The following is a 13,215-nucleotide window of genomic DNA, read 5'->3' on the forward strand; positions in this document are numbered from 1 at the left end:
ATAACTTTATACATTGATGCATTTATGGGTTCAGTGTACTGCTTTGATATACAATGTGAAATGCTTACATTGAACTAAGTAATACATCCATCACAATAAATGAAGGCTTTTGAAACAAAGAGAATATCCTTGATTATTGGGCTCTCATTGGCATCCTCGTGAGAGAGAGGCAGAGGGAGATTAGAACAACACATGGGGAAGAGGAGAAGGCCACGTGAAAATGGAGGCAGAGATTGGAATGATGCGATCATAGCCAAGGAATACCAAGGAATGCCAGCATCCACCTGAAGCTAGAAGAAGAAAGGAACATTTCCTCAACAGTCTGCAGAGGAATAGTGCCCCTGCCATCACCTTGACTTTGGACTTCGGGCCTCCAGAACTGTGAGAGAATACATTTCTGTTGTTTTAATCCACCAAGTTTGTGATAATTTGTTATGGTGGCCAAAGGAAACCTCAGCCACATATTAAATTTGGGGAAGATCATGCTGTGTCTTTGACATTCAAACAGAGCTGCCACGTAGCTGGAGGCTATAGTGGATCTACAGGGACAGGTCTACTGAGAGTAAACTGCTGAGTCATCCCAGTAGAAGTGACAGCTGAAGCCATCGTTTGGATGTGTAGACAACAGGAAGAGACCATGAGGCCTTCATACTTTTGAGTGGCCAAGATGAGAGGATGAATTCTTGAAGGAGACTCAAAAAGGCAGGAGGAGATTCAGGGATGTGTGAAAGCCAAGGACTGCTGTTGGTCCCTGCCCAGGTGCCCAAACAAAAGGGAGGATTTATCAAATGAGTGCAGGAGAATGCCATTGTGTTTTCAGGGTCCTCAAAAGTGCTGGGATTACAGGCATAAGCCACCTGCCTGGCTAGAGCTGCTTTTAAAGATTCACACATAAGGGGACCCACCATCTCATCTCGCCATTGCCTGAGACAAAGCTTCTATTCAGTTGACTCTGGAACTGTGAAGAGCTGCTTGGTCTGTGGGTGGCAGTTCCAAGGTGAACAGACAACATTCTGTGTGGAAGGCTGCTACTCTGAAGAGTCAGGAAAAATTTTTCCTTCTGAGCTACTCACTGCTTAGGGAAATTAGAAGACCAAATCATGGTATTCTAAAGACTAGAGATGATTCAAAACCTGCAAACACCCCTCACTTGAATTCCCACTTGAGCCCCATCTGTCTTCTGCTGCTAAAGTTATACTCTATGGAGCACCCACCCCCAAAGTCTCAGGGACCACTCCAGAGGAAGAGGGGGTGTGAGATTGTTAAAAGCTGAATTGCAGAGTAGAGAATGGATGCTAAAGTAACCCTACCTTGGATGCTGACCCACCATGTTAACATTAACCCCTGCTCAGGAATGCCTCTAAGTTTTCTTCTTTATCTGTTACCGTCAGACCTGGGCTCAGGCAGATCCACGTCCTGTCTAGCCTCTCCCTGAGGGGTGCATTTCACTTGTCCTCCCCGCTTCAATCCTGTGGTACATAAGCCTTGGGTCTGGGGATAATGGTGGGCATCCCCCTTCTCACCTCACCACCTTCCAAGACATAGCTTCTGTTCATTAGGTCCCTATTAAATGTTTCTTCCTGAGGAAGAAATAAAAAAACACACACAAATACAACTAATATTTGCAGATCATTTAAAGAGAAAAATAATCTCATTGATTGTCCTTAATAGCTGTTGAAAGTCAACGATGATAAGGAAAAGGTGTATAGGGGATGTTTCATTCTCAGTTGGAAGAGTCAGCACAAAGAACACATTTGGAGGGACTGGGGGAGCTTAGTGTGTCCTGTGGATGCCAAGGCCTGGCCCCATTCACTCAGGTGGAAGTTAACTGAGTGGAAAGGGTTTATCGTCCTTCTCTCCCCCATTTTATGTTCTAAAACACACAGGCCTGAATACCTTTCCAAACGGTGAAGACATCACCTTGGGACCCAGGGGAATCCCTCGGGTCCTCAGTACCCCTCTGGGATGGGCCCGTGAGCAGACAGGACTATGGCAGCCCTACAGCTTGGTGGGCTGCAGGGGACCAAGGGCATCAGGCCTGCCAGGTAGGGGTAACACCATGGGCAGGGAATTGCTGCCCTTTTCATGCCAGCACACATCCAGGATGGGGTAGAGCTTGCCCTGGAAGTCAGCCTGGAATGTGTAGAGTGGCCGCAGGTTATCAGGATGGTCAGCATCGAAGAAGGTAAGTTCTCCCTGCTCATAGTGCAAGTAGACCCCAATGCGCTGGGGGTGGCCTGTCACTGGCAAGGGCACCCGTGGGCAGCCAAAGGCCTCGTACACCTTGCCCTCCTTCAGGCCGATCAGCCACACACCATGCTCCGGGGACTTGTTCAGCTTGCCCTTGCGGCTGGCCGTGCCTTTGATGACCCCCAGGCGCCAGTCACTCTTGCTGCCCACCACCACCTCCCAATAGTGGCGGCCACAGGAGAAGCCCTTGCTGGCCAGGACACAAGTGCTGTAGTCAAAGCACTTGGACTGGCTGGCACGTCGCTGGGCCAGAAGCCCACACTGTACCACGGTGTCACCCTTGGAGAGCTCCAGGAGGGGGTGGGCAGTGGCAGGGTCCAGCTTGAGAGACTCTGGGGCTGGGAAAGAGATCAGGAAAGTACATAGCTTCCAGGAGTGGGGAATCTGCACCAGCCTTCTGATTCCAAGATCATTCTTTTTTTTTTTTTTTTTGAGACAGAGCCTCAAGCTGTTGCCCTGGGTAGAATGCCATGGCATCACAGCTCACAGCAACCTCCAACTGCTGGGCTCAAGCGATTCTCCTGCCTCCACCTCCCAAGTAGCTGGGACTACAGGCGCCCACCACAACACCTGGCTATTTTTTTGGTTGTAGCCATCATTGTTGTTTGTCGGGCCCAGGCTGGATTCGAACCTGCCAGCTCAGGGGGCTGGCACCTTAGCCACTTGGGCCACAGGCACCGAGCCCCAAGATCATGCTTAAGCACCAAAGGAAGCAAGAAAAGCTCCATCTTTCTCTGCTGCACCCCTTCTAATGAAAGGATTTGTTCTCAATTGTGTTTGCAACCGCCACGGAACCACTAGCTCACGGAGCTCCAGGGAGAGCTTCTCCAAAGGAGAAGTGAGGTAAGTAAGGTCTTTACAACATGGCTGCAGACTTCCGAAACCCACAGTGGTAAAGCACTCAGGAAGCAACTGACTACAAAAGCTGCTTACAAGAGTGCGCCCTCTACTGGAAGGGCAATGAAACGTCGCTGCTATAGGCTGGGTAAGTGGCACTCCGTGAAATTAGACAGTCCACTGAACTTCTATTTGTAAATTTTCTTTTCAGCCTCTGGTTCCAGAAATTGCTCAAGATTTCAAGACAGATCTGCGCTTCCAGAGCACAGCTATTGGTGCTTTGCAGGAGGCAAGTGAGGCCTATCTGGTTGGCCTTTTTTTTTTTTTTTTTTGGTTTTTGGCCGGGGCTGGGTTTGAACCCGCCACCTCCGGCATATGGGACCGGCGCCCTACTCCTTGAGCCACAGGTGCCGCCCTGGTTGGCCTTTTTGAAGACACCAACCTGTGTGTCTCTGTGCCAAACGTGTAATAATTATGCCAGGAGACACCCAGCTAGCACAACGCATATGTAGACCATGGAGACCATGTTTAAGAATCCACTATTATGGGGAAACATTTCATTATCCAAATAATAATAATAATTCTCTTCTTCCTGTTATTGGTAGTTCTGAATGTTAGATTTTTTTTCCCCCAAGAAGTCAAAAGATGCCTAGATATATGATTGTGAGTGGAAAGATAGGGGATAGAAATCAGGTATTGGCAGTTTTTCCATTTTCATTTGTGTGTGGATTTTTTTTTTTTTTTTTTTTTTGAGACAGAGCCTCAAGCTGGAGCCTCATGCAGCAACCTCCAACTCCTGGGCTTAAGCGATTCTCCTGCCTCTCCCAAGTATCTGGGACTACAGGCGCCTGCCACAACGCCTGGCTATATTTTGGTTGCAGCCATCATTGTTGTTTGGTGGGCCTGGGCTGGATTCGAATCCACCAGCTCAGGTGTATGTGGCTGGTGCTTTAGCCGCTTGAGCCACAGATGCCAAGCCTGTGTATGAATTTTCAATATAAATGAAGGGATGTGAATCAAAATGTTTCTGGGCAGTGCCCATAGCTCAGTGGGTAGGGCACCTGCCACATGCACCAGGGCTGGTGGGTTCGAATCCAGCTTTGGCCTGCTAAAAAAAAAAAAAATAGCCAGGCTCTGCGGTAGGCACCTGTAGTACCAGTTACTCAGGAGGCTGAGGCAAGAGAATTGCTTAAGCCCAGGAGTTGGAGGTTGCTGCGTGCTGTGATGCCCCAGCACTCTACCGAGGGCAACAAAGTGAGACTCTATCTCAATTAAAAAAAAAAAAAAGTTTCAACGAACAAGTTTCAGCAGTTCAACTTTATAACAATTATAAATAAACCTGTTCAATTTTTGTGGACAATGCCAGCATTTGGATTTTTTATTTTTATTTTTTGAGATAGAGTCTCACTATGTCGCCCTCAGTAGAGTGCTGTGGCATCACAGTTCACAGCAACCTCCAAGTCTTGGGCTCAAGCAATTCTCTTCCCTCAGCCTCCTGACTAGCTGGGACTACAGGTGCCCGCCATAACACCCGGCTATTTTTTGTTGCAGTTGTCATTGTTGGTTAGCTGGCCCAGGCCTGGTTTGAACCCAGCAACTTTGGTGTTTGTGGCTGGGGCTGTAACCACAGTGCTACTGATGCCGAGCCTGGATTTTTTTTTAAAGAAGTAAATCTCTTATTAACAGCCACTAAGTGGTGTTTGTAGCATTTTTATCAGACAAGAGATTCCATTCTTTCAGTGTACTTTTCTGAGTTATCCTATATGCAAGTACATGTGTTTAATGTTATCTGCCTTTTATGCTGTTCCTGTAAGTTTAAAATACATTAAACTATTTTAAAAAAGAGTTTTTTCTGGGTGGCGCTTGTGGCTCAAGGAGTAGGGCGCCAGTCCCATATGCTGGAGGTGGCTGGGTTCAAACCCAGCCCCGACCAAAAAAAAAAAAAAAGAGTTTTTTCTATAAAATTTCAATTTGGTTAAAAAGCCACTCTTACAGACTAGGAACGCTACAAATTTCCTTAAGACCAAAGCAGTCAATGAACTGTTGCTCACCCTGGGCAGCAGCCCACAGGAATGAGAACTGGTTGGGGCCTCACCTGGCAAAACTTTCTGGAAGAGCCTCTTCCACACGGTCAGCTTGATGTCAGCCTGGTGGAGGCCTGGCTTAAAGGAGATGGGACTGAACGCACCTTCCAAGGGCCGGGCCTGCTGGAGCTCTGCTCTGCAAGGTGACAGTTCACAAGGCAGGGGAGCTATGCACCCTGTGGCCAGGTGGGGCCTCCACCCCCATGGGAATCCACCCAGCCAACCCCACAGGTTGGGGCTGTGCAGTCATGATACCCATCACTGCCTCCCCTGCACACTCCTCCAGAGAGGACCTGCCTCCACCCTAGAAGGGGAAACACTATAGCAGTGGTTCTCTAAGTGTAGATCTGGGGACCAGCAGCATCACCACCACCTGGAAACTGGCTAGAAATGCAGGTTCTTAGGTCCCACCGTCAACCTGCCAATCAGAAACTGATGACTGAGGCCAACTAGTGTCTTTAAATCAGCCCTGCAGGTGGTTTCAATGCGAAAGATTGAGAACAGCTTCTCTGTCTGGAGTGACCCTGACCCCAACCACAGCTGTACTAGATGCCTGCTCCAAACTGAGCCAGATTCTTCGTCCATACATTTAAACAGCTGCCTCCTAACCACACTGTCCTTAAGACTGAAAGAAATTTGAGGAAACAAGGGGACTTCTGTGAGGAAGTCTGAGGAAGGCTCGGGAGCTGCAGGAATTGTTCATTTGCTGGGACTAGAACATGGATCCGCTCCCATCCCACAATCTGCAGAGCACTTTCAAAGGCCCTTCATTATGACTGCTTCGCACCTCATCTCCTGTTCCTCCTGGCATCCTGCTGCACATGCCAGCAACATTGAACTTCTCATGATAGCACAGAGTCCACATATCCCACCCTTTCATCTGACTGTCCCCGCTCTGCTTCCCTGGCAAACTCGAGTCCCTGCTCTGCTCAGCCAGCAACCTATGCACCTTTACTGTCCCCTGACATCACCTCCTCCTCTAGTATTTCTGTAGTTTGGATGAACTTCCGTTGCTGTAGTTACCAATAGTCCTGTAACCATAGTTCACCATCTACCTCCCCATCAGTCTGCAAGACCCCTGAAGGCAGGGATGTGATCTTCCTTTGTTTTCCTTGGGCTTAGTACAGCCAGTTGTGGGCAGCTGCTCTGGAGGCACTGGTTAAACTGAATGGAGGAACCGTGGGGATGAACTGCCTGTGCCCAAAGCCAGCCGACACTGGCTGAGCTCTCCCCATGCAACTCCCTCCAAGGTTATTACCTGGAGGTTATGGAGTAGAACTTCTGGAAGACAAGAGAGAGGAGAGTTAAGGATAGAGGGAGACTCTGTGGAACCTGGAGGCTGTTAGGAAGGGGAAGGCTCTGGGAGCCTTGGAAGACAGTCCCTTGTCCACTCACCTGGATGAACTCGTGGTGACTCTCATTGCTGAACTGTTCTAGCACACACTCAGCCTGTGCCAGCCGCTCCTGAGTGCCCTGGGCCTGCTCCAGCTGCATGTCCAGGGAGGCAACCAGTCCACGGGTGTGTCCTTCTATCCCTTCCAGGCAGCGAGCCTTCTCCTCATCCACCAGGTGGTGCAACTCCTGGAACTCACGGCGGATCACCCAGCTGAAGACATCAGACTCGTTCTGGGGCAGGGAAGGCTGGTCAGGGAGGGCTCTGGCTGGCACCTAAGTCCCCAGGGAGGCCACATAGGCTGACATCTCATAGGAATTTATACTGTGTTTGGGGAGCCCTAGAGGTGGCCAGAGGGTAGTGTGGCCAGTGTCAGCAGAGAGGCTGGACCCTCAGCTCCTATTTTGAATAGAGTGGCTCATGGTTTTGCCTTTTTAAATATTAAATGTGCACATAAGATTTGGTTTTATCACAGGGTTCCACAACTGAAAGAAATCTGACAGGTCCTAGGAGAGCAGGCTTTGGAGTGAGTCAGCCTGGAATTCTCTGGGGAACCCCAGGTTCTGCCTCTGTCAGGGGTAAGCCACCTCCTTCTCCTAGCTGGGGTACCACACCTCCCAGCCCTCACGTGCCTCTTATGTAGGAAGATCACATAGTGCTGGGGGCATCTGCCTTTCCACTCCCAGTCACTGGGAGGGCACCACAAAAACTGTCAAGGTCAGGCAGACTGGGGCAGAGGAGAAGCTGTGCCCATGCTTTGAGCTGTTTACTCTGGGACTCAAGTTCTGAGTTATCTCAGTCCCAAGGACATGGAGGACAAAAGCCAACTTGGAGCCAGTTCTGACAACTGGATTGAATTCCAAGAGGATTTGCACTGCCCCACCCCACCCCGGAATGCTTTGAATTCTGGCTTTATATGGAAAGCATGGTTTTCTGTAAAGGACCAATTAGAACTGGACTCTGCTGGAAAGTGAAAGTGGCCATTCCCTGGGCAGAGAGGGAACAGGCACTTACAACAATCCGAGTCCTGTTGTTCACCAGTTTGGCGATATGCTCATCCACCTTCTTCTGCTCCTGCTTGAGGTCAGAGATGAGGGCTGCAAGCTCCTCCTGGAGGCAACAGGCCATGGCCCTGTAAGCAGCTGGACCCTCCACCCTCTCAGCAACTTGGGGCCACTTTCTTGGGAGCATCCCAGTGGCCACAAGCACTCCCAGGGGAACTAGGGATGAGAGCCACTCAGGTGCCTTTGACTCCAAAACTCTCTGGTCACCAGCAGATCCAGAGTTAATGGGCATTTGATGAAGAGTCATTACAAAAAGGCTGGCCCAAAGCGAGGCTAATTCTGGGATCAGTAGTACTCAGAGTGGGCCAGGTTGAGCCTGGTGATTCCCCACCCCCTCTACCTGAATCCATTCCTTGCAGACTTGGACAGAGCCAGATTTGTGGCCTCCCCAAGCTGATATAAACACACCCCTCCTCAGCTGCACTGGTCCCAGATCTGACCTAGCCTTAGGGGAACCAACCAGGGCCCTCTGGACCACCATCTTAGCTCTGCTACTAGACCAGAACCCTGCCAGTTTGTGCCCATAGAGTATACAGAATCTTTGGCTGAGATTGTTCCCAAACACAAGAGAGCAGCAAGAGCCTTTTAGGAAGGGAGTTCAGTAAAGAATAAAGGAAGTGCAGAGATAAATGGACATAAGGCCTTGCTCTGGACAATGAGGCATCAAAACATCTTACAGTGGCCCAAGAAGGTCATAGCAATGGTCACCCTCCTGAGGCAGACAGATGGAACTTGTTTCTTCCCACTAACTGGGCAACACTGGCTGGGTGTGGTGGCTCATGCCTGTAATCCCAGCAGTCTGGGGGGCTGAAGCAGGAGGATTGCTTGAGGCCAGGCGTTTGAGACCAACCTGGACAATATGGCAAGACCCCATCTCTTAAAAAAACTGGGCCAGAGTGAAAGAAACTAAATTAATGCTAATTGATCCATCCATCCATCAATTGTCTGAAGATTTCTATAAAAGAAAGACACAGGAACAAAAGGGGACAGATAAAAGAATGCAATTTAGTTGCACTGTGTTACACCACAGAGAAAAATCTTGGAATCCAAGATAACAACCCAAATCCAAAATGAGAACCCAATGTAGGCCCCAACTCCTGGCCAGAACAGATGGACAAGCTCCCAGCCTGTTTCTCACCTGGGCAGTACTTCTGCTAATAAAATGTAGATTCAATTTCCTCACCTTGCAACTGGCTTCCTCCTCCCACATTCCTCTAACCTGCTCTTGCCAAGGTAATCAGTTCTTACTGCTACACTTACCACACTCTCTTTTGTCTTCAGAGACATTTCACACAAGCGATCTCATTCTTTTTTTTTTTTTTTTTGAGACAGAGTCTCACTATGTCGCCCTCCATAGAATGCTGTGACGTCAAAGCTCACAGAACGTCAAACACTTGAGCTTAAGCGATTCTTTTCTGCTTCAGCCTTCCAAGGGGCTGGGACTACAGGTGCCCGCCACCAATGCCCGGCTATTTTTTGGTTGTAGTTGTTGTTGTTTGGCAGCCCTGGGCTGGGTTCGAACCTGCCAGCTCTGGTGTATATGGCTGGCGCCCTGGCCACTGAGCTACAGACGCTGAACCAGTGATCTCATTCTTAAATGCTCTGTCCCTCTAACTACCAGGAGGTCACAAAGCCAGTGTTTCTGCTCCCTCTGTCCATTCTTTCTGTCCCCTTGTGGGGTCCTCTCCTGCTCTACCCAAATCATAATCCTAGTGCTCCTTGAGGTCATCACTGTCTTCCCTTGTCATTCTGTACCTCTCCTGCGTTGGTCTTCTCCACTGTGGTGGCTTCTGTAAGTCACTGCATGTCCTTGTCCTAATTTCCAGGCCCCTGCCCACACTGGCTCCTCCCCTGTGCAAGGGGAACTTACAGACTTGAGCGTCAAGGTTGCTTCCTCCCTCTCCCTCTTTCCCACATGCAGTTAGGTCTGCGCCAGGCCTCCTTCCTGGTTCCCATGTGCTTAGCTCCTGGCCCCCTCATCTCCTGCTTTGTCCTTCCGCTTCATTCTCCAAGCTACCCTGCACGAGACAGATTTGACCACATCACCACCCTGTTTAACCCACCCCTACTCCTGTCCTCTGAACAAGCTTCACATCCTCTCTGTGTCACATAGGCCCAAGTTTCCCCCACCCCACTCTCCCACCAGCTTTGTAGAATGATTTCTCTGGCCCCCAGCATGCCATGCTTTCTGCCGCCTGGTCTTCTGTACATGCTGTCTTTATCCCTGGATGCTTTTCCTCCTTAGCTTTTCCTGTCAAGTCCTCCTAGTAGTGCAGGTCTCAGCTTAGCAGTCCATTTCCTCCAGGAAGCCATCCCTGATCACCTGTGACGAGAGGCCCCATGTTCTAGGTGATCTCACCATTGCCTATATTTAACCTTGACAGCATCACCGGACACACAGATCTCTCCATTAGATCCCACCCCGGCAGGGCAAGCCTCTTCCCCACTGCTGTCCCACAGGGACTAGCACAGCACCTAGCCCATATTAAACGCCCAGGAAATATATGAGGGTAGGAGGGTTGGCTGGACAACCTGGCCAGCCCTGTGTGCCTTTTCTACTAGTCTCCCAGGGCTGAAGGAACAGCTTACTTGTCTGCCCAGAGCAGTACAGTAGGCCAGGAAACAGCCCAGAACAGCCTGTAGTGGGCACCTCTGCCTTGCCCTTCCCTGCTACCTCATTCCCCACATTCACTTCCCATTGCTCCATCATCACATCAAGAACCCTTCTTCCTATAACAAGAATCCTTCCTGCCTTTCTCAACAATGGAAAGAAAACAGGCCTCGGCTTAGTGCTAACTCTGCTGTGGGCATGCTGTGTGACCTTGGAAAAGATTCTTGCCTTCTCTGAGCCGCAGATCCCTCATTTGTAAAACAATAACCTCACCCTGCCTGCCTCACAGAATTGTTCTAAGCAATATATGAAATTGTGTAGGCAAAACAGCTTCCTAACCCTCGTATCCATGAAGTAACCTAAGATGATGGTATTACGATTATTCATCTTGGGTAATCGTCCAGGAGCATAGGAATTTTTTTATTCAACAAATACACTTTAGATATTTTCTATGTGCCAGGCTCAGCTCTAGACACTAAAAAACACCAGGGAACAAAACAAAGTCCCCGCCTCACGCTCCAGAGAGTGCAGACAGGGGAGTGCTCAAGGAACAAACCAGAACTGCAAAGGTAGCGGGAGGAGCTGGCAAGCGACACCAGGGTTTCTCCATTGCGTGCAGTCCAAGTTGCCAGCACCTCAAAACGCGGCATGAATGAAAGCGCCAGGATAGTGCGGGAGGGAAATGGAGTCCTGGCCCAGGTTTCCTGCTTTATGCCAGGTGATGGCGCCAGAGAGCGCAGGGACCCGGCTCCAAGGTCGGCAGGCGCCCAGCCCACTCCCTCACTGCACCCCAAGTCTCACCTTCATGCGGCTGTACACGGTGGAGAGCGGTGTGACCTGGTGGTGCTGGTGGGAGCCAAGCAGGCCGCAGAGGCCACAGATGAGCTCCTGGTCCTTCTCACAGAAGAGGCTGAGCGGGTTGCGGTGGTGCACACAGACCTTGGGCTCCGGGTCCCCAGGAAGCCGCAGAGCTTCGATCACCCGTGCCAGGGAGACATTTGGGGGGGAGCTGCTGCCATCCACCGCCTGCCGGCACACGGGGCACCGTACCTTGGTGTCCTGGTGGCAGGACAGGGAGACTAGGCAGTCTTTGCAGTAGGAGTGGCCACACTGCAGTATCAGGGGCTCCTTGAAGACCTCCAGGCAGATGGGACACTGAAGCTGGTCCTCCAGCTCCAGAACACTCAACTGCCAAGCCATCCACACTGCCTAGGCTTGAAACACAGACAGCCTCCATCAATCCTGTCCCTTCCCATCATTCTGCCTGGCACTGCCAGCCAGCCCCATCCCCATCCCCAAGGACCACCAGAATTTTAGAGGGAAGGATGCCAGTCCTAAATTCCAATCCTAATCCACTATAACCATGTGCCTCAGTTTCCCCATCTCTAACACCAAAGGTTAAAATAAAAAACTGGTCCCCTGAAGATATTTGATTCTACATTTTTTAGTCAGGTTTGGCAACAAACATGACCCCATCTGTGGGGACATTTGAAGTGATGCTAATAATGCAAGCTCCAGCCCCAGCAGGGGTCCAGACCCAGAACTGGACAGCAAAACAAGCAGAGCTCCTTCCTACCTTCTGGGGGCAGTTTTCAACCTTCCCAGAAACTGTTAAAAGTACAGATGTAACAGAGATCCCAGAGCTCTGCCTCAACGACTCTGCTTTGGGAGTTCTCCAGTGAAACCCAGAAATCTAAATTTATAGTAGACACCCCCCAGATAATTATAGTGTCTGGTACCCAGAAGGCCTCTATCCTAATCTCCCACCCACTCCCCTATGAAAATCCTCCTTGAGAAAGAAGCCCTGAGGCTGAGGTCAGCAGCAGCCCCAGGATAGCCCTGACAGTGGACTACCTGCTTTCTCACCATCCACAGGGCCTCAAGCCAGCATCATTGCTGACTGGATCACACTGCCTTTTTTTTCTTCCCAGGAGGTGACAACAGACACAGAGGTCTGAGAAGTGTACCTGGACATCTGCTCCACTGCCTGGTCTCTGCCCCTTTTCTCCTCTCCTTTCCCAGCAACACCTCTGTGTCCCCAAGGTCACCCAGAATCAGGTGGAAACTGGGTCACATCACGGGACTGGGGAGGCAGCCTTTGCTGGGCCCGCTCTGATAACCGCGACATTCAGGAGCTGGCCTTGGCCTAAATAGGGGGAGGGGTGGAGACAGAGGCACACCACCCACAGCTCACCTGCCCCCACAGGAGCAGACAGGTGCTGTAGAACAGTGCAACAGTTCCTTTGGAATCTCAATATTACTCTTTTTTTTGAGAAATGTGAAGGTATTTTTACTTGGATGTTTAAATCGAGGTATATCTTATATCAGTATATAACTCTTAAAAACATAGTCTGATAAACATTTTATGCATGTGTACTTGCTCTCAAGATCAAGATATGGAATGATTCCAGTACCCAGAAAAGGCTCCCTTGTGCCTCCTCCCAGTCAGAACCCCTAATAAGGAGAGCCACTATTCTGACTCGGGCCACCCTGTCATCATATCATCATGTGGCCTGTTTTTGAATTTCATATAAACAGAATCACAGAGACTGTGTCTGGCCTCTTTCACTCAGTATTATTGAATTGTGAACTTTCAAAATGTAAAGTCTTTCAAGGTTTAAACTTTCAATGGCATTCTTTTATACAGTTAATGAATATTATAGTGATAATATACTGCTATGGTTTGAGTGTCTCCAAAGTGTCATATGTTGGAAACTTAATCCCCAGTGTGGCAGTAATGTAGGTTGTGAGTCATGAGGGGTCTGCCCTCAGTGATGAATTACTCCATTAATGCATTAATGGGTAATGGGAGTGGGACTGGTGGCCTTAGGAGAAGAGGAAGGGACACCTGAGCTAGCATGCTCAGCCCCCTCACCATGTGATCCCCTGGGCCACCTGGGGACTCTGTGCAGAGTCCCCACCTGCAAGAATCTCTCACCATATATAGTAGTCCCTTGACCTTGAACCTAGCCTCCC

At 49.8% G+C, this 13,215-nt stretch overlaps 1 protein-coding gene across 1 annotated transcript; it reads right to left on the reverse strand.

Annotated features, from left to right (window-relative positions):
* Positions 1–446: 446 nt before the first annotated feature.
* Positions 447–12,218, reverse strand: TRIM50 (tripartite motif containing 50). Its single transcript, XM_053556200.1, has 7 exons — positions 12,094–12,218; positions 11,041–11,453; positions 7,579–7,674; positions 6,567–6,797; positions 6,430–6,452; positions 5,183–5,307; positions 447–2,588 (listed from the first exon to the last, which is right to left on the reverse strand). Exons 2-7 carry the CDS (start codon positions 11,437–11,439, stop codon positions 1,999–2,001), a joined length of 1,464 nt encoding a protein of 487 aa, XP_053412175.1. The 5' UTR covers positions 11,440–11,453; positions 12,094–12,218; the 3' UTR covers positions 447–1,998.
* Between the last annotated feature and the right edge of the window lie 997 nt (positions 12,219–13,215).

Source organism: Nycticebus coucang, chromosome 12 (genome assembly GCF_027406575.1).
Source record: "Nycticebus coucang isolate mNycCou1 chromosome 12, mNycCou1.pri, whole genome shotgun sequence".
Taxonomy (NCBI): Eukaryota; Metazoa; Chordata; class Mammalia; order Primates; family Lorisidae; genus Nycticebus; species Nycticebus coucang.

Bases quoted from the DNA above. Each gene is read 5' to 3' on its own strand.
- TRIM50 (XM_053556200.1), bottom strand. From the start codon at position 11,439: ATGGCTTGGCAGTTGAGTGTTCTGGAGCTGGAGGACCAGCTTCAGTGT. The intron at 6,798-7,578 runs GTAAGTGCCTGT...TCCCTGCCCCAG, and splicing joins ACAACAGGACTCGGATTGTT to AACGAGTCTGATGTCTTCAG. The intron at 2,589-5,182 runs GTGAGGCCCCAA...TCTCTTTCCCAG, and splicing joins CTTCCAGAAAGTTTTGCCAG to CCCCAGAGTCTCTCAAGCTG.